The sequence below is a fragment of the Phoca vitulina genome, unplaced genomic scaffold (genome assembly GCF_004348235.1).
Source record: "Phoca vitulina isolate PV1807 unplaced genomic scaffold, GSC_HSeal_1.0 scaffold7, whole genome shotgun sequence".
Classification (NCBI taxonomy): domain Eukaryota; kingdom Metazoa; phylum Chordata; class Mammalia; order Carnivora; family Phocidae; genus Phoca; species Phoca vitulina.
In genome coordinates this window covers 62175484-62196438 of record NW_022589710.1, presented here as the reverse complement: position 1 = coordinate 62196438, position 20955 = coordinate 62175484, and the positions used below count along the sequence as shown (strand labels likewise).

At 52.3% G+C, this 20955-nt stretch overlaps 1 protein-coding gene across 1 annotated transcript; it reads left to right on the top strand.

Moving 5' to 3' along the window:
- The first annotated feature begins 332 nt into the window (after positions 1-332).
- On the top strand, positions 333-1896 carry GSC (goosecoid homeobox). Its single transcript, XM_032404653.1, has 3 exons — positions 333-693; positions 1139-1398; positions 1741-1896. The coding sequence occupies exons 1-3, from the start codon at positions 333-335 to the stop codon at positions 1894-1896; spliced, it is 777 nt and encodes a 258-aa protein (XP_032260544.1).
- Positions 1897-20955: the final 19059 nt, after the last annotated feature.

Genomic DNA, 20955 nt, shown 5'->3' with positions numbered 1-20955 from the left:
AACAGAAAGGGCCAAATCTGGTTCTGTTTGTCATCTGCATATTACCAGGAACTAAATCCAGGATGACGTCGACTCAGTATAAAACCAACAAGAGGTTCAGCTGGTCTAAACTCCGTCCTACCCGCGGGTTGAGTTCGGCGAACGCTGCTGCGAGGGGAGGGCGGGAGGAGGGAGAGCGGACGCAGGGGGCGGGGAGGGGCGCGGGGCTGCGCGCTCGCCCGCGCTCTCTTTCGGTTTGGTCGGCCGCTGGAGGAGAGTGGACCCCCCCCAACTTTGAGGCTTTTTCCCCGGCGCCTCCCCGCCGCCCCCCGGTCCCGGCGCGGGGCTCGGGGATGCCCGCCAGCATGTTCAGCATCGACAACATCCTGGCCGCCCGGCCGCGCTGCAAAGACTCGGTGCTGCCCGTGGCGCCCAGCGCCGCGGCTCCCGTCGTCTTCCCGGCCCTGCACGGGGACTCGCTCTACGGCGGCGGCGGCGGCGGCGGCGCCTCCTCGGACTATGGCGCCTTCTATCCGCGCCCCGTGGCCCCCGGCGGCGCAGGCCTCCCGGCCGCGGTCGGCGGTTCCCGCCTCGGCTACAACAACTACTTCTACGGGCAGCTGCACGTGCAGGCGGCGCCCGTGGGCCCGGCCTGCTGCGGGGCCGTGCCGCCGCTGGGCGCCCAGCAGTGCTCCTGCGTCCCGACGCCTCCAGGTAGGGTCGCGCCCGCGCCGGCCTTCTTGCCGCGGTCCTCGGTCCCTGGAGCTGGCGCTGGCTTTTTCCATTTTTTTGCACTAACTTTTCTCCTTGCACATACGAACCTCCCCCCCCCACACACACACACCTCTTTTTTCTTGGCCGATCCGGCACGGGGGTTTGTACACTTGCTGCAAACTTAAGGCGAGAGTTAGAGGAAACTGTAACTTAGTGGCTGCGTGGGGAGACGAGGTTTTTGGGATTCCCTAACTGGCCCTGAGAGTGTGCGGGTGGACGCTCTAGCACGCTTCCCCCACTGCCCTGCATTTCCGATTTCCGCGCGCCCCCCGTTCCCAGCGCCCCGCTGCAAAGGATTTTCTAGGGGGAGCGGGTCGCGGCGCGGGCGGGCGGGCGGTGTGCGCAGTGGCAGGGGAGCCGGCCGACCGTGCGTCCTCTGTCGCAGGCTACGAGGGCCCCGGCTCGGTGCTGGTGTCCCCGGTCCCGCACCAGATGCTGCCCTACATGAACGTGGGCACGCTGTCGCGCACCGAGCTGCAACTCCTCAACCAGCTGCACTGCCGGCGGAAGCGGCGGCACCGCACCATCTTCACCGACGAGCAGCTGGAAGCGCTGGAGAACCTCTTCCAGGAGACCAAGTACCCAGACGTGGGCACCCGCGAGCAGCTGGCCCGGAAGGTGCACCTCCGCGAGGAGAAAGTGGAGGTGGGCGCGCCTGCCGGGCCTTGCCGGCGAGATCGGGCCCCCGCCGGGTTAGCTCGGCTCTGCAGCCGGGCTCGGCTCGGGTCTCCCTGAACTTGACCGACATCCTGCGGCGGCCCGGAGGCTGCCGGAGGGCGCCTTAGGCCCAGGAAGTTGCAGGGAAATGCGGAAGCGGGACCGAGTCTCCCGTCCTTTTGTGGGCGTGCGTGCGGGGTCCCCGGCTTCCGAGCCCACGCCGGCGTCACCCGCGGCCGCCGAGGGCCCCCCCCGGGGTGCCGGGGCCGCCGGGGTGGGGGGAGCGCGCCTTTGATCTTAACTGTTGTTCTGTCCTCCGTTGCGCAACAGGTCTGGTTTAAAAACCGCCGTGCCAAATGGAGGCGGCAGAAGCGGTCCTCGTCGGAGGAGTCGGAAAACGCCGAGAAGTGGAACAAGACGTCGTCCAAGGCGTCGCCCGAGAAGAGGGAAGAGGAAGGTAAAAGCGATTTGGACTCGGACAGCTGACGGCCGCGGGCCGGCTGTGGCTCTTGCCTAACTCGAAGGACTTGCACAGACAGACGATGCTACTTTCTTGCACACGCGCTGCCTTGCGGGAGGGGGTCGAGAGAGAGGAACGAGGAGCTGTAAATAGTGTACAGAGCCGGGAGGGCCGGCGCCTGGGGTCGGGGTCGCGCCGGGGCTCGTAGCCCCGAAGTCCGAGGCCGCCGGCGCCTCGCTCCCCGCCGTAGTATTTATAGTTAAGTTAACGGTGACAATACAATAAAGTGATGGCGATGTAGACGGGCCACATTCTGTATTTCCTACCAACCTCCCCCACCCCCATCTGAGGCCCCATAAAGAAATCTACTTAGTCTTGTAGCTTCGAAAGAAAAATCGGGCAGTTCTGATCTGTCCCGGAAAAAAGGAAGAGAAAAAGAAACTCTGGGCATGAATCGTCACAGGACGAGTGTCCTGCTTTAAAATCCACTTCGCCTCCAGGGCTGCAGGGAGAGGGGGAGAGGGGCTTTGCCGGGCTGCCGGGGGTGGGTAGCATTGCCCAAGAGAGGGGACAGCATGGGGTTCCTGTTACCCCTCGCCCTGGGGAGAACCAGGACTTTTTTCCTCCTTGCCCGCGGCTGGGAAGCCGTAGCAGAAAAGCAGGATCCACCACGGAGCTGGGCGATCCTGGGAGCCTCTCCAGAACTGGCTCAGCCATCCCTGTTCCCACGAAATCCCCAGATCTAAGGCTGGGACTCCTAGGGGGGAATTAGGTGGTGGGCATGCCTCTCTCCCAATACTTTTTTGGATCTTTCGTGGCTGCTCTGGGCTGCCCTACTGTTCCACAACCCTGCTGGGAGCAGCCCCTGTCCTGCCTGGCGGCTCTTAAGCTGCGGCTGGGGGCCCACTAGGGATCTCCGCCCGCGCTGGGCCCATGGTGCTTTAGCCCAGACATTTGGGGTGGCCAGATTTGCGCCCTGAGTTCTGTCGGCCAATCGGGTATTAGAGTGTCGGGTGGCCGCCGAGGCACCTTGAGGTGGGAGTGCTGATGCCCTTGGCTTTCTACCCCCCCCATCTCCCCTGTGCACTAGATGGGGCGGGAGGAGGCGAACCGCTGGAGCGCAGCTGGTTGGCTGGTCAGAAGCTTGAGAAGCTTCCCAGTGCTGGTGCCGACTGAGCTGAGCGCTTGAGACAGGGATGAAGACAAGGGCATGCATATTGTATGGTTTCGTGGACCACTGGCCAGGGGTTGGGGTGGGTGGAGACCAAAGGCCAACAGGAATGGTTTTTAATGCTTCAGCTTTATTGATTTTACAATAAATCCATTTTATAGATAAGGAAGCTAAGGCTCAGAGAGCTGCCGGGGTTGGTGGATGTGTGTGCTCCCCAGGGAGCAATGAGCTGCTCTACCTTTTCGGCTGCCTGGGGTATTTGGTGTAAGGACCCTCCAGGGGAGGTCTGTGCATCCCGCCTGTGGAACACAGCACATGCAGAAAGGACGGCTTTTTACAAGAGGCGGTATTTTTTCCCCCCACAGCGTTTTCATGTTTAAAAGGTAAAAGCGACTCCTGGAGTGGGTAAAGGGACACTTAAGAAATATGGAGTGACTCCCAGTTACCACCTTTTTAATAAGGAGTATCCCCCAGATGGAAGCAGGAGACAGCTGTTTGGAGGCCAGGTGCCTAGAGGGTCAAGGTCACCTTGGCTCATGCGTGACCTTGAGCAGATTTCTGAACCCATTGGCTTTGCACCTTCTGGGACTGTAAAATGGGCACAACTGTAATACCTCCTTCCCAGGGCTGGCATGGACAGGAAAGGCACGGAACTCCTATAGAATAGCAGCTGGTATGGGGGGAATCCTTCAACATGGCTACATATTTTCTTTAAAAATACTATTATGATTTATATTGTATCAGACCCAGCACTTCGAGATTTATGTCCATTCTCATTTTACCTTTCAAGAAACTCTGAAATGGGGGAGTTGCCGCCATTTTACAGATGAGAAAATTAAGGTCTCAGAAAAGTTAAATCTTTAAAGAGCGTTCAGCTTTAGAAAATAATCATCTTTGGGCATCTTTGCCCAAGTAAGTCTTCTACCATAATTGGGAATGTTTCCACTAATACCAGTTCTGGTGAGAAATAGTTCGAGGCCGTTACACTAATTTCTAATGAATCTTGCAATGGCTATTACATCTCTTCCTTAGACCTCAGACTTCCATGGTGAGAAAGCCTTGCCTGCCTTATGCCCCCCTTCCTCCATTGCTGTTCCTAGGTGCTGTCCTCTGTCCCACTGGAGAGGGGTGAGCCTGCAGGGGGCGGCCAGGAAGAGCTCTGACTTCTATCCTCCCTCCAGTCTAGAACATTCTAACATAGGACATAAGTGGGCAGCATCATTCCACCCTGAGACATCTGATGTTCCAGAACTCTGTTATAAACTCCTGTGTCTCTCTGTCCATGACTTGCCCTTGGACTCCCTATAAACAGGGATCTTCCAGTTTAAAAAATGATCTGCATTTGTCTGATCTGGAGAGGTGTCCAATCAGGTGGCAGGGGGAGCGGGATTGCAGGAGGAGTAGGTTCTCAGACATTCTTCCCCCAGGAGCACCTGGTGAAAAGCCAGGACAAATGGGGTATGCAAGGAGGTAGGGGGAAGAGCCAGGAGTCTCCTCCCAGCTTGGCCCCAGGCAGATGCAAGCTGGCAAGACGAAGGTCCTTTCCTGTCCTTCCCACGGTGCATGAGCTTAGGCCCAGCTCACTGGAAACGAACATAATAAACATCTGGAACGAAGAGGGAAATGTCAGGATGGTCTAATTATATATAGTTAACCCACCTTTTACATTCCACAGTCAGCTGTGGGGCTCAGACTTTTGTCTTAGCCTGGCCAATGGAGTCAGGGAGGGACAGATAGTGTCATGGAGCAGAAGGCACTTGGCCTTTAAGAGCCGTCTTCGGGCTTTGTCATTGTCTTTGAGAATTTGGATCGCAGCGTTGGAAAGTGGTGTGTATACATGTTGAAAGGGTCAAGGCATAAGGCAAGTGACTGCCTGGAAGGCCTGTAGCCTATACAACACCTTCCCCCCCAAATGAAGGTGTTCTCCCCATTGGACAGTCGAGCAAACTGAGGCACAAAGTTAACACAAGGGGCCAAAACGAGAATTGTCATCTTCAAGGGACACAAAGCTCTTAAAATTTCCATAAATCAGGCTGCCTCACGGAACTGAGAGCGTTCTTCCCGGTGGTGATGCAGCTGTGTATAAAGTTCCCCGACAGCAAATGATCAAAGGAGTGAATGCTCTTGCCCCTGGGGGACATAGGAATTAATGTGCCCTAAAGTGCCAGAAAGATTCTGGCAAAGAAGAATAATGACAGTTAGAGCCCCTCACAGGAGTCTTAGCGCTTTCCACCACAAAGCCCTTCCACGTACATCTCTGGCCCTCTGGAGGGGAGAATGGCAGCCCATTTTGCAGGTGGGAAGTAGAGACTCAGACAGACTAAATTGCCTTGCCCGGAATGCATAGTAAATGGCACAGCCGGTCTTGGAAACCCAGACCTGAGCAGACGCTCCCACACACGTCTTGGGGTGGTAGCAAGGTATGAGGTAATGGCTTCCAGCTGCCACAGGTCACCTGGGCCAAGGAGGGCCCTGGCTGCAGGCAGCTGACAAGGACGGAGAATGGAGGGTGTGGGGGAAGAGCCGGGATTCTCGGGTTCTGGATATTGCTGCGTAGCGGGTATGTTCTCACCATTGTTGCGGTGAGCTGTGCGTGTGTGAGGTGGGGCACGGGCCTGCAAACAATTGCTTTCTAAACCACACTCCTGGGGTGTATGTTTCAATGACAGTTCTTGAATCAAGTTCCCTTTTACAGACTTTTGAACTTGAGCTCATGTCTTAAGCTTCGTATGAAGGACAATATTTTAATGGGTATGTGTGAGATCGAAGCTGGTAGATTCCTGTTTCATTTCTTTGTGTGTGTCTATGTGTGGGGAGCGGGGGGTCGGGCAGCTGGAGGCTGGGAGGTAGGGGGTCACAGGGTGCTCTTTGTGACTCATATGGGGTTTTAAGTGACTCAAGTAAAATTGTTCAGGCACCAAGACTCCCACCCAGAGATCCCCGGTCAGGTCCCACAAATTCACTTTGCCTTGTTCATGGCAAACTGCAAATGCAAACCTCCACCTTCAGGAAGACGGAATTCCAGCCTGGGGAGGGCAGGGCGATGGTGGTGTGGCAAGTGGATGGCTGGGTGGCTGGTACCAGCGTGCATCTGGATGGGGCCACGTGCTCATCAAGTGACCCGGAAGAGGTTCCTTCCTCATCTGTACAGTGGGCTCTGGTTGAGGATTAGAAGAATAATCTAAGAACCCGGCAGAGTGTCTGACACATTTATTATTATGTGCTTTGAAAAGCACCCTCAAATTGGCTGGATAATGTCCTGCATTCGTAGGTTGGAATTAGGAATTGAGGAATGCCCCTTGTTTTTAACTGTTGCTGGTGTAGCAGTTTATGCACGACCACAGGACACAGACTGTAATGACATTAAATGTGACCACCATGGATTTAAGCCAAGGAAGCATCTGATAAGGCGTAATAGGTTGTATTCTCCCTAAGAGGTTTAGGACGAGGGGATGAAGAGCAAAGGAGAGAATTTGGTGTGGGTTTGGATTCCAAGTTTTATGAAATGACCTTGGAGTTTTTCAAAAGTAAAATGAAAACAAAATGCGGCAGCCAGTGCAGAGCTCCTTGAAAGTTCTAGAAGAGATGGAGCCAGCTGGGTCTTTGGGTTGCAGGGGCTTTGTGCTTGTTGGGGAGACATGGTGTGTCCCCGATGCCTATCCCTGGAGCCATGTAGCAACGCAGAAGACCTCTGGCTTGGTTTTAAATCTGGGGGTGGGGTGCGGAAAGGCAGTCTTTTGCAGTCCAAATGACCCACGGGACAAACAGGATGAATTATAGCATGTTACGGTATTTTTAAGTGGGTCTGTAATTTTTGGATTCTAGCGGCCGTCATTTGTTCTCAGGTGTCCAGCCCTGGGAAGCATTAGTGAAGAGAGATCTTAAGAATCCCTCTCCCAAACCCTCCTCTCTTCCCTGGGGTTTGTTCCACTCGTACCTTCTGTTTTCCTAATTCCGAGGTCCTCTGGAGTCCGCCGACCAGAAGCAAGCGACCGGGTTCAGTCTCGCCGAGCGTTTGCCCGCCCTCCCTTAACCTGAGCTGATTTTATAGAAGCTATCATTAGTGAGATAATTTTAGCTGTGATGGACAGAGTTCAAAAGTGTCCATAGCCTTTCCTTCCTGATCTGCCAGTCGTAGAATGCTGAGCCCTGGAAATGCTCCCACGCTGTTGCATCAGGGAGGCTCCCGACCACAGAAAACGCCAGCAACAGCAGGTTAAGGAGACAGATTCTCTTTGTCGGGCTGAGCGAGGCTGAGCTCCTTTCCTGGCTATTGCCATGCTCCCAGTGCTCAGAACTAACACATGGTAACTTGTTTAAAAAAAAATTTTTTTTGTTGTTGGTGGGGGGGCGGGGAGGGAGGATGGGGCGGAGACAGAAGTATTTTAAAAGTAAGAATTTTTCAAAGGAAAGCAAACCCGTGATGTCCAGCAGCCTGCAGTGAGAAAGATGGTGTTACCCCAGGTGCAGTGTCCCAGGTGGCCGCCCCGCACGTGGCCACAGGGCTGCCGGAGAACTGACCTCCTGGCAAGGCCGTCCCTCCAGAGAGGGTGAGCTTGTGGCTGGGGCTGGCCTGCGCCATCCAGGTACCTACCTGCATGCGGGCCAGCCTCGGGGGCCACCACCGTCTGACTCGCCACCAGCGGCCTCATCGTGACTGTGTCCATTTTAATCGTGTCCCAAGCAAATTACTGACATCGCCCGGCAAAGGCCTAGAGACACTTCTTTCCAGATGGAGTATGGCTAATCCTCCTTTGAAAATCCTCAAAAGTGCTAACTATGGGACCAGGAAAAGAAAACTGCCCTTCTCCGAGAAACAGGGAGGCCCAAAGCGTTTGGAAAGTCCCCCCTCTTCGAGGGAGACTCAGAACTCTGTGAAGTCGGAATCCCAGCTGGTTGTTTCATCTGAAGATGTTCCGACTCCGGGGCCAGATGGCTGGGACATCAGGGGATGCGCATGTTCGACATTGTTTTGTATTTGGGGAATAAATATTTAAATCTGAAACTGAGTGAATCGCTTTCTACTGAAGTGGGCAGGGATGGAAAGTTGTGTGTGCTGGTGGATGTCCCCCACTGTCCTAAACATCACCCCAGCCTGCGTGATTCCTGCCATGCTCAGAACCTTCAAAGAGGGGGTCCCCCTGGGCTGGTGCAGGACGCCAGGAGTGAGTGGGGGTGCTTCCTCTGCTTCGGGGTTCCGTTCTGTTTCTTCTGATCCGTGTCTGCTTTTGCTCTCAGACTGCCAAGGCATGTGAGTGAAAATGGAGACCCCCGTCCCTTTGTCCTCAGCGTGGTGAAACCCCCTTGGTTTTGTTTCATTTTGGGCCTGTGTCCTAACTGGTCTCCGATACGAATGTGAGCAGCTGAAAACTTAACCCTTTTCTGGACTGTCATTAAAACTCTAAAAAGATTGTAGGTCTTTATGGTTTAGTTTTGAATTTATAGAAGATGTGTAGTTTCTTCTTTTTTTTTTTTTTTTTTAAGAAGGGAGATTTTTTTTGCAACTTCCAGCGGGTGTTGTAAAAAAAAAAAAAATGGATCTTATGTTAGTTTGGGGATTGGCAAGTTTCATAATCATTTTCCTGGCCATGTCCTTATCTAATCCCTTCTAAGCCTTAGGAGGCAGGGTGGAGGTGGCGAGGGTCATCTGGTTACATAATAGTGGTTACTTACACAGGTTTTTTCCTGTGTCCGGCCTGCACTGTTCTGATGGCTGTCATCTGTGATGAATCCATCCTATCTGCCCCATTAGCAGAAGGTGAGATGACATGTCTGTTCAAGTAAGGTTGGATCTTAGACTCTAAGTGCACTTCTCTTTGTGCCCTGCCGGACTTCCTTAATAAGGACCCGCCAGGAGTCTGGGTTTGAATCTCTGCCTGGTCACCAGCAGGAAATGTCTTTATGCTTCAGCCCCCTCATTTCCAAAATGGGAGGATTATCATTTCCGGCAACACATGAAAATTACCTGGGGCTTTGCAAATGCCCGTGGTTAATTACGGAAATATATCAACACAGTAACAATACTCATGAGTGTATAATTGAACAATATATTTATTCAAGACCTTCAATGAAATGGTAGTAATAATGATGGCCTCCATTCAGCCCACAGATACTAAAAGGGTGCCCAGTCTCTGCTCGGTACTGTTCCAGGTGCTGGAGAGAGAACCTGTGCCCTCTTAGAGTTTGCGTTCTATTGGAGGAGATAGTCACTCACCAAAAAGGCCGTAATTGCAGACAGTGTTAAGTACCAAGATGAAAACCAGGAGAAAAGAGTGTTAGGGGCTGCGGCAGGAGTTGGGATATTTTGCAGCGTGGTCTGAGGTCTGTGTGGTGAGGGGATTAAATGTTACCTCAAGTAATCCTCCAGAGCAGGGACGGGCAGACTGCAGCCCATGGGCCAATGTGGCCCACTTCCTGTTTTGTCAATAAAGTTTTATTGGAACACAGCTGTGCCTGGTTCATTTCTGTCTTGTCCGTGGTTGCTTTCCCCTGGAAAGGCAGAGTTGAGTAGTTGCAGTATAAGCTGTAGGGCCCACAAAAACTGAAAATACCTGCTGTTTGGTCTTCCACAGAATAACTTTGCTGACCCCTGGTCTAAAGTTGAGAGTTTAAACCAAAAATGGAAACTGTGGCTAATAAGGGGTGGAGTGAGGATTTATACCTGTTTGCCCAATGCTTCATTTCCTTCTCTGCTTTTAGCGCAGTGTTAGGCCCCTGTGATGGGGCTGGGGGCCAGAGGGTAGGATATAAGGTGGGTCTGGCAGAACACAGTATGGTGCCTGATGCCAGGTTGCTGCTTTCTCAGTGATGTGCAAGAAACAATTTTAGAACAATGGAAAACAGGATGTCAGGAAGTGCTAAATTATGTGGCTTTGACTTGGAGATCAAGAGAGAAGACAACCGCAACCCCAGAAGGCTTCCTGAAGGAAGCGGGAGTTGCAGGGGGGTTAGGATTTGGCCAGGTGGAGCCGAAGCACCAAGACAGGCAAGTATGGTGGCAGCAAGGAGACCACCTCATCAGATCAGCGAGGAGGCCGACACTCCCTGCATTCCTCCAACACTTGCCACACCCCTGCTGAGTGCCAGGCAGGCCCCCTGCAGCGTTTGGGCTGCAAACATGAAGAGCAGCGCCCCTCCAGCCATGTGCCTCATCCAGTACTAAATGCTTGGTGCGGGGGAGGACTGGGGCCCATGACATGCTGTGGTTGGGCAGAGGTGGGGTCCTAGAAGCTTCTGAGAGTGGATCATGGGAGCCACATGCTTTGAGGCACATGGTGATGGGTGGAGGAAGAGGGAGAGAGCCTTGAGGAAGAGGGAGCAGCTTGAGCAAAGGCGTGGAGGTGGGAGGGCAGGGTGGAGGCGAACCCACTGAGGGAGGCTTTGGCTTGGAGGGCAGAGGTTGGAGGGCCATGAGGGGAGCAGCCTGGGGGGTATCTAGTCGGCCGCGTGCAGTGCTCAGGTCACTATTTTTAAAAAACCAACTGGCAGAATAGGGGTCCCTGCCCTCCCAGATGTTGGAAGATAGCCAAAGAGATGGCCAGGGTCACACTGACATGCGAATGATTCACGGCCACTGCCGGCCACGGGCCTTTGTGGCCCCGCGGGGGCCGTGTCCCGTCAGCATCTGCTCAGCATCCTCTCCATCTTCTATCAGAGGAGAGAAAAACATCTCACTTGGAGCCTTCTGCAGAGAAGGGGTTTTTTGTTTTGTTTTGGAAGGGATTTTAAAATACAGTGATTTGTGGCGGGTAGCTGAGTTCATCAAAGTGAATTTTCCAGATGCTGCAATTTTTGGGCAGCTGACACGTCAAGGCTGCCTCATCTCCACCACCTCCCCAGTGCTCCAAGTCCCCCCTCCAGCCTCAGGCACCGATCCTACCCCATGGGAACTGTCCCAGGCACGCAGGCGGCATCTTACAGAACATCCTTCATGGTTCCTAATTCTTTGTGTCTATGGCAACCATGGGATGCGGGCAGGGTGGGGTCTGTTCTTCCCATTTTACAGAGGAGGAACTGGATCAAAGTCATCAAGCCGCTTTCCTAAGATCACGCAGTCGTGAAGAGAAGAGTGGAAGAGCAGAAGTCTCCGGCCCTGGAACTTTCCATTTACATCTGGCTCTGTCTACTTGCAGGAGTGTAGCTGCTCTTTCTGGATGTGGCAGCATGTTGGTTTCCGCATGAAGTGAGGCTCAAACTCATGCCCCTCCTGGTAACCAAATCCTCCACATGCCCCTTCCTCCAGGCAGCCTTCTTGGACCACTCCGGCCTTTCGTAGGCCTCAGAGACTTTGGCCTGATCGCTTGTGCATTCTAAGAGTTTGTGAAGACCCTTGGATGTGCTTGGACTTCATACAGACTCATACCGTCACGATGGTCCCCTCCTGAAATAAATCAGGCTTTGTGTTTGCCAGTGACCATGAGAGTCTAAGGCTTCAGAGGGCAGATTTGCCCCAAATACCTGTGGCTACCACCCTCCCCCAACCTCTGTACCAACGTCCATGCATTGGCATAGAATCTCACCCCTTCCATACCAGGAGAGATCAACTTCATTCAAAACCTCTGGCAAAAGGCCAGCCTGGGAGGAGTTCTGTTAACTCCGTGGCGTAGATTTATTTCTAAGCTGCTTCACCCCAGGGATCAGACCCAGGTCAGTTTTGATACCGAAGTGAGTGAGTGTTGGCAGGACCTTTGCAGTCTGAGTGATTTTGCACGTAGCTTCTCACTGGGGCGAGTGGTCACCTGACAGGGTTGTTGGGAGGTTCACCTGATTTAATGAGTGTGGACACTGTGATGGGTCCCATGATCAGGTGTCGGTCAAAGTCCCTGGTGGCATGAGGACTTTACCTTGTACCCAGCGGGGTCCCTGTCAGCTCTGATGTCTTTCCCCTTTATTGTTCGATCTCTCCCACATCCATCTTGCCTCTTAGAATGATGGAAGTATCTGACCCGGTCACTGGCCTGGCCAGAGACAGAAGGCCTCTGCCATGGGTTAGGTGGCTCCCTTGGAACACGGGCCACAGAGAAGCATCCGTGGAACATTGAATTTGTGCCCTTCAAGGAAAGTGTGGGGCCTCCACAGGCATTGGACCTTTTTCTTCTTTTCCTGGAGTGGAAACTGTGTTCCCCAAAAGATATGTCCCTGTCCTAACCCTGGGAACCTCTGAATGTGCTGTTATTTGGAAAAAGGGTCTTTGTAGATATAATTAAGTTAAAGGTCTCAGGACGAAATCATCCTGGATTTGGGGTGGGCGTTAAGTCCAATGACTAGTGTTCTTATAAGAAGAAAGAGAGGAGGGGCGCCTGGCTGGCTCAGCTGGTTAAGTGTCTGCCTTCGGCTCAGGTCATGATCTCAGCGTCCTGGATCAAGTCCCACGTCAGGCTCCCTGCTCAGCGGGGAGTCTGCTTTTCCTTCTACCGCTCCCCCCTGCTCGTGATCTGTCTCTCTAATAAATAAATAAAATCTTAAAAAAAAGAAGAAGAAGGAGAGGAGACCCACCAGGAAGACCTTGGAACCCAGAGGCAGATTGGGGCGATGCTGTCACAGGCCAAGGAACACCTGTAGCCATGTGGAGGTGGAAGAAGTCAAGGAAGGGGTCTCCCTGGGAGCCCCTGGAGGTACCCAGCTTGCAGTAATATCTTGTAGCAGCCCAAAGAAATGAATACACCTGCTTTGCCTTGGAATGCTGTCCCCTAAACCTGACTCACGCTACCATTGTCTGTGATGGCACTTAATTACGGGGACCATGACTTGCTCTTTCCGGCCCCGCAGCATCAGTGTTTCCACATTCCATTTCATCTGAGGATCTGCGAGAAAGCAGCAAGGAGAACCGAGGACTCCTTTGAACTTAGGCAATTAACATGATTTTCCTTCTGGAAACATTATAGGATGACATTTATAGGAAAGACATCTACAGCCCTTTGCAGCTCCCAGAGCTGAGTGTGTGGCCTCCAGGAGAGGAGAAGAAGGAAGGCCACTGCCCAGGCGGGCTGGGCTGGTCCCGCCCCCAGACACAGCTCACCTTTTCCCACCTCTGGGCATCTGTCCATGTGGTTCCCCCTGTCCAGGATGCCTCTTCTTCCCGCAGTGCTGGCTCCTGAAATCCCATCAGTCCTGCAGAGCTGCTCACTGGCCTGATTCAGAGGCGCTGCCTTCTAGTCCTGGGGTTGAGCCTGGCTAAGACTCCCGCCTCGCAGGGCTTCATTTTCCCCTTTTGTCAACTTAGCTCAGCTCAGAGGGCGTTTACTAAGCCTCTACTCTGTATCAGGCAGGGTGTTAGATGGTGGGGATTAAAGAGTGCTCAGACCAGTTACGTAGTTCTTGCTTCTGATTTTAGGACCTAGGAGAGATCTGTAGAATGAATGAGTGAGTAAGTGCCTTTCACCACCAGCTTGTGGTTGTCCTTCCCAGGCCCTGCTGTGTGTGTGTGCTGGGTGGGGTGGGGGGGCTGTCTGTGCACACCTGCCTGTCTTTCCTCTGAACCCTGCTGCAGGCAGGGTGGACAGCAGGGTCAACAGCAGACAGACTGGAGTGCTGCAAATGCTACCGAATTTGGATTTTTGCTGAATGATTGGGCTCATGCAATGTGACCAGGTGTTTGGGTCTTCGTAGGTTACCAGGGGACCTAAGGGCATGGTGACGATCCTGCCCAGACCCCAGAATGTTGCAGGAGATCAAATCCGATTGCTGCAAACCCCAAAGAACTACCGATTCCTTGGCTGTGCTGGGATTTGTGATTTCGACACTATTTGTAGTCGTTGTGCCACAGGTTGGGGTTTACAGAGTGTTTGTTGCTGTTACCTGGACATTCAGCATCCCACTGGCTTTGGAGTTGGACAGACTCGGTTCTCATTCTGGCACTAACCTATCAGAGCAAGGCCCCACCCTGATGACCTCAATTCAAGGTCAGATGTAGGCTTTGTAACCTTGGGCACGTCCCCTAACCTCCCTGAGCTTCCTTTTCTTCATCCAGAATGAGAACATGGAATTTTCTTACCCCAGGGTCTACACGGAGCAAGTCCTCAGGAAACCACCAGAACTATTGTCATCAGGAACTTTGTGTCATGACATGATCTTGCCTGTCCGTTAAGCTAAGCTTAGGGGCTGAAGCAGGGGATGGGGAGGCGTATCCGTTACCACACCCTGGTGGCTTAACCCAGGAGAGATGCATTCTCTCACGGTTCTCGGGGCCAGAAGTCTGAAGTCGAGGTGCTGGCAGGGAGACGCTCCCTCCGAAGGCTCTCGGGGAGGTTCTGTTGCTCGCCTCTGCCAGCTTCCAAGGGCCACAGGCGTCCCGGGCTCCTGGCTGCGTCACGCCCATCTCTGCACTGTTGGTGGCTGGCTCCCTGGCGTCTCTGCGTCAGATGTCCTCCTGCTTTTCTCTGATAAGGACACTTAGATGGCATTTACAGCCCACCCTAACTCCAAGAGGATCTCGAGATCCTTAATTACATCTGCAAAGACCCTTGTCCCATATATGGTCACATTCAGAAGTTCCCGGGGTTGGGATGTGGACACATCTTTTGGGGGCCCACCGCGGGGCCCACTCCAGGAAGGAGGAAAAGGAGGGATTGCTGTGAACCCATTTCTCAGCAGAGGATGAAACGCTTCTCTTATGTGCTCCTCGTTCTAAGAAGGTCTGCAGCAGACCTCTCCCTTGGGTGCTCGCCATCTGGTCATGCTGAGGGTGACCTATGCATACCCGTGATGCTCTGAGGCCCCAGGGCCACCCTGTGGCACCCACAGGGCAGGCCACAAGTGCCAGGAAGATGACTCTGGCGGCAGCAAAGGACAGATGGGACTGAAGACCGCTGTATTAGCCAGCTTGGGGTGCCAAAACAAAATATCATGGAGCCGGTGGCTTAAGGGACAGACATTTATCTTCTCACACTTCTGGAGGCTAGAAGTCCAAGATCAGGCCTGCAGACAGCTGCCTCCTCTCCTTGCCTTCCCAGGGCCCTGCCTCTGTGTGTAGTCACTCCTGCTGTCTCTTCCTCTGCCTATAAGGACCCCAGTCCTATCAGATCAGGGTCCCACCCTCGTGACCTCATTGAACCTCAGTTACCTCCTTAAAGGCCCCTTCTGCAAAGATGGGGGTTAGGGCTTCAACAAATGAATTTCGGAGGGGGGCGCAATCCAGTCTATCACACCCCCTTTGATTAGCTTTGCCAGCAGAAGCAACATTTTGATAGATCAGGCTTACCCGATGTTGGATTTCTGAAGTCATACGTGATTGTTTCCAGTTTTATTAATCACCACTGCCCATCGGAGCTTCCGCCACGTATAGACACGTCATTGAGATCTTCGTGGGCGTCTACTGGATATCACTGCCCCTAAGAAGCACTGCATATTGAGCACTGAATGCAATGCAGGGACATTTACACACCACACCGTATATCCGGGCCTCACTTCACCCTCCCCCTCTAAGCTGGGACAATTATTTGTTGCATTTGATTGATGAGGAGCTGAGGGCTCCGAGAGGGGGGATCTCCCAACTAGGTACTGCAGGAGAGACACTGTGAAGACACCGTGAAACGGCCTCTGTCTGACCCCTCCTCCCATCATTTCTTATCCCTCTCTGCTCAGAGGAGAACCTTCGACGCCCGACTTGGGCACCTGCCACCCTCCCTTTTGTTCCCAAGAGGCCTGCTTTTTTGCCCCATGCCGCAACTTCTCCGTCTCTCTTTGGAAGGTTACAGTCCTGGCCAGATAGACTGTTGTCCTCTTTGCAATCATCCCCAAACCAGCTTTGGATCCCAGAGCACGCACAGCCTTCTCCCAGCCTGCGATTACATTCAGTGCTTGGGGGAAAAACCTTCCCCACACATAGCAACGGTCTCCAGGCTGAGCCGAGCCAAGGGCTTCCAAGTAGAGGGGTCATTTGGATCCTGACCAGCATCTTCATGGGATGGAGGTGACCGCCAGTCAGCCGGCCAGCCACGAAGTGTGGGTGTGTCTCTTTGCAGCCAAGAGATGGGGGTGACCTCGAGGATGCTCATTCTTTCCAGCCCGTGGGGCGTTCTCGCCATTGGCCCTGGAAATCTGGATGCGTCTGCCTTTGCGAGAGTGGCTCATTTGTAGGGCAAAGGTGGAGAGACTGAGTGAACGGCGGCAGCCTCTTGCACACGCTTCTCCCCAGAAGCATCTGTTGCCAGAATGCTAGATTGCTGTCTCGCTGGCTTTTACTTTTGTTTGGAGCCTCACTGGAAAGGAGCGATTTTTCAATCATTTCGACCCAGTTCAGTGGAATCCTTGAGGCAGTCTCTACTTTCACTGTCCTGAGGGGTTGGTCTGCATTTGGTCCAAATTATGTGACTGCCGACAGACAGCAGTAAAAGTGCTTTGGCAGGCAGGGCAGGACGGTGGTGGGAAGAGCTCTTTTCTGGGGATGGAGAGTGATGAGCTTGGCTCTGCTCCCCGCGGCCCCTGGAGCCTGGTGACACAGTGAGCCTTTTAATCTCTCAGAGATATGGTTGCCTCAAGAAGAAAACGGAGCTAATAACTCATGCCCCTTTGTTCTCTCCAGGGCAAATTACGGCAGTCTTGGAAGCACAAAAGCAACTTTTTCCCCCCTCCTTTCCCTGAGAGAGGGAGGGATGAGTGGACTCTTCAGATGAATTGCATGTGAAATGGCAGAATATGATGTTGATAACAGTCCATATTTTTGCCTGTGTAATACTGCCTCTAAGACTCTTTTTATAGACCCGTGATAGAACATCTGGGAGGCTGAACACAGACTACACGATCATGGTCTGGGTTCTTGACGCAAGGATAAACGAGGCATTTTCCCATCTAATGCTTGCGATCATGATAAGAGCAAGGAATGTTCTGGAGAGGAACGGGGGCTCCGGGAGGAGTAGGGGCGTGTCCAGGATCTCTCTGGAGTTGGCTGCATCTGAGAAGCAAGGGCCAGCTGAGCAGAGTCCAGGACAGGGGCCTCCCAGGAGTGCCCAGAGCACCCGGAGATGGGGCCGGGCAGAGAGCCGGAGCCTCAGGTCATGAGGGTAAGGAAAGGCTGAGGTCCCGGCCCAGGCCTTCAGTCCGGGGCCAGACAGACTTGAACAGCTTTGGAAGCTGAGCGCGGGGTGCCCAGGACGGTACTATGAGCCAGGTCAGTGGGCCCAGAGCCTGCTCCTGTGGAAACAGCCATGAGGGCAGGGGGCAGACCTGCAGGATGGAACGTTCTGGGCCTGAGGGGCCCTGGGGCAGCACATGGAGGAGCCTGAACTAACCCCCGTGTCCCAGGTCCACAGGAGACCCTACCCTGAGTGCCATGTGCATGCAGAGTCCCGTGGGAGCAGCACTATTTTTGGCCAACACTGGGACAGAGGTACATAACGCCATGGGCCAGTTCCTGTTTTGACCTCCCCGGGGCTGCCCCTCTCCGCCCCGCTCAGCCTGCTCTCAGGGCCCCACATTGGGCCTCGCTTGGCTTGTCTTTTTTGCATTTTCTTCTTCCCCCTCTCTCCCTCGCTTTATTCCCTCTTTTCCTGTCTTGCTCTTTTCTCCTCCAACACTTTGGCCCTCTGCCCTTTGCCTGGGGCTGGGGGTGCAAAGATGAGCAGGGCAGAGTTCCAGCCGGGGCAGGAGACAAACTCCAACACCGGAATCCTCTGGAGACAGTGACGCCGAGAGAGAGAGGTGGGCGCAGGGCACAGCGAGGACCGGGGGTGGCCGTGGAGGCTTCCCCGCAGCCCCCGGGCTTCCCTCAGCCTTCACATCTGTGCAATGAGCCTCCTGACACCAGCTGCTCCCTGGGGCCCAGGACTAAATAAGGTATGGAATATACATGGCGCCCCGAGCTGAGCACCTGAGCCGCACACCAGCCCAGCGCGTGCTGGCCGCTCTGTCCTTGTTATTCTACCTGGGAAGGGAAAGGGATGGGGTCAGGAGAGACCAGAGTTAATAAAGGTTGAAAGATTCGTGCCCTACGGGCTTTTCTGAGGGGGCCCCACCAAGGGTGTCCTGGTGGAGTTGACAGACGCTGGGGGAGGGAGGCCCTGGGCGGGGACAATAGAGGGACTGAATCTCAGGGGTGGGGGCAGGAGGGCCGGATTAGGGGGGCTTTAGCGGGACAATGCTCATTAATAGGGACTGATCCTGGCTCTTCTTTCCCTCAGGATGACGCTCCCAGTGTCCTCACTGAGACAAGATGTCACCGGATCAGGATAATGAGGTTGATTGTGCCATAAATTGGTGACTGCTCCATTCCCAGCTTAAGACGGTGCTCAGCTCTGTGGGTCACTTGGAGGGGGGACTGCTAGGTTTTCAAGACGGTGCATTTTATTTCATTTTATTTTAATTCAATTAATTAACATATAGCGTATTATTAGTTTCGGAGGTAGAGGTCAGGGATTCATCAGTTGTATATAACACCCAGTGCTCATTGCATCACATGCCCTCCTTCACACCCCTCACCCAGTTACCCTGTCCCCCCATGCCCCTCCCCTCCAAGGACAGAGAATTTTAATTAATTGATTAACTAATTAATTAATTTACTTATTTATTTTTTAAAGATTTTTATTTATTAGAGAGAGAGCAAAAGAGCACAAGCGGGGGGGAGGGGCAGAGGGAGAGAGAGAAGAAGACTCCCCACTAAGCAGGGAGCCCCCGTTGTACCTGGGGCTCGATCCCAGGACCTGAGATCATGACTTGAGCCAAAAGCAGACACTTAACCGACTGAGCCACCCAGGAGCCCCAGGAAGCCATTCTTAACTGTCACAGCCCATGGACGACTGTGCGTGGATCCTGTTGATCCTCCCCACACCGGAAGCGGGCCTGAGGGACAGAATCCTGCATGTGGAATTGCCAGCCGGCCTCACTCCCCCACACTGCAGGTGTCGGTCGTGGATTTGTGCGAGGCCGAGGGCTTAGGCTTCCTTGTCGCTGCTTGTTGGCGTTCATGAACTGCCTGCCGAAAACCTTCCCCATTTTTCTAGGGGACATTTGGCCCTTTCCTTCCTGTCAGAGCTTTGAGTAAGTCAGGGCAACTCGCCCTTCATCCCTTAGATACGCTACAGATATTTTCTCTCAAAGCTGTCCTTGTAGTTTAACTTCATCAGTGGTCTTTTGCTATAGAGAGCATTTCATTATGGAGTAAAATTTGTGACTGTTTCTTAATGGCTTCTGGATTATGCCTTGCCTCAAAGGGCCTGCTCCACCCCAAGACTATGACAAGAGTCATCTGTAATTTCTCTTAGTACGTTTATAGTTTCATTTATTACATTCAGGTCTTTAATCCATCTGGAATTCATTTTAGTATCTAAGGTGATGTAAGAATTTAAATGTATATTTTCAAAGTGATGGCTAGTTGCTTCAATGCTATTTACGATATAATCTATCACCCTTCCTATTAATTTGTAATATGGCATCATTTCTATTTGTCTGTGGCATCATATCTATCCTCTCTCTCTCTTTCTCTCCCCCTCTGTCTCATCTATCTACACCTTTTTGCCCCCTTGGTTGTGTTCCATTGGTTTATTTGTTGCCATGTTGTATAACTATCCTAGTTGCATGGTATCTCTTAGTATCTGATGGAGTAAGATCTTGTTCTCCTCCATTAGTTTGGTTCCCCCCCCCATAATTTTACTGACCAAATTTGTTTTACAATTTATATTTAAAATCACAGAGAAATAAATATCCAGTGGCATTTTGATTGGAATCACTCGTAACTTTATAGATTAATTTATAGAGAAGGCATATCTTTACAATACTGAATATCACCAGCCAGGAATGTGGAGTTTATCAGTTAGCTCTTCCTGTCTAACAAAGCCTCCTGAAACTCAGTGACTTGAGACATATGTGTTTGTTACTGCTCACAGATCTGTGAGTCGGCTGGAGACTGGCTGATCTGGGCTTGGTTCGGCGAGATGGCTCTGCTTCAAGTTATAGAGGCATCTGGTTGGACTTAGCACCTCACTAAAGTTGGGGTTCAGGTCTGCTCCCTTTTTATTCCCTTCTGGGCTCCAGGTCTGGGGCAGCTTCTCTCATAGCAGAGATGCAGAAAGGCAAGCAGAAGGCTCTTAAGACCGGGCCTCGGAACAGGCGCGTTGTCACTCTGCTTACATGCTGTTGGCCAATTCAAGTCACGTGGTCAAGCCTAGACCCAAGGGATGAAGGAACACTGCCCACCGTGAGGCCAAGGGAAGGAATGGATGCAGAGAGAGAGATGAAGAATTGGGGACAGTAATGCCATCGACCTCAGGGTATAACTTTATATTTAATTTTTCTTTTTGGTCCCTGAGTAAATTTTATGGTATTTTACATATGTATTTCATAATGCTCATTAGATTTATTTCTAGATATTACAGTTCTTATTGCTATTGTTAGTGGGACCTTTTTTCCATTATACATTAAAATAGTTTTTTATTGGCATACAGTGGAATAGTTTGTTTATTTTATTGTATCCAGCCACCTTACCAAACTCTTACTAGTTCTGCATGATTTTCCATTGACTTTGGGGATATACTAGGTAGACAGTAATATCATTGGAAATCTATAATAATTTTGCCTGTTCTTGTCCAGTACTTATTTCTCTTATTTCTTTTCTTTAACTTATTGTTAAGCTCACAATAGTGAATATAATAGTGTTGATAGCAGGCATCCTTGTTTCCTTCTTGTAAAAGGATTGCTTTTGGGTTTCACAGATAAATATTATATTTGCTATTGTTTCCTCCATGACAAAAAACGGTAGATGCTTGCAGTGAAGATAAGCCGCCTTCTAGAAAAATTGAAGAGATAAGTTTGGAAGTCAAACATGCTTTAATAAATTATTAGTTTGTATTCTTTTGGCTGCAAGGAATAGATATCAGCTCAGTCTACCTTTAATTAGAAAAAAGACCCCTGACAACAGCATTTATATGAGGCTAATGTAGACAGAAACAGCTAAGCTTGATGAAGGGCTTAGAATGTCACTCAG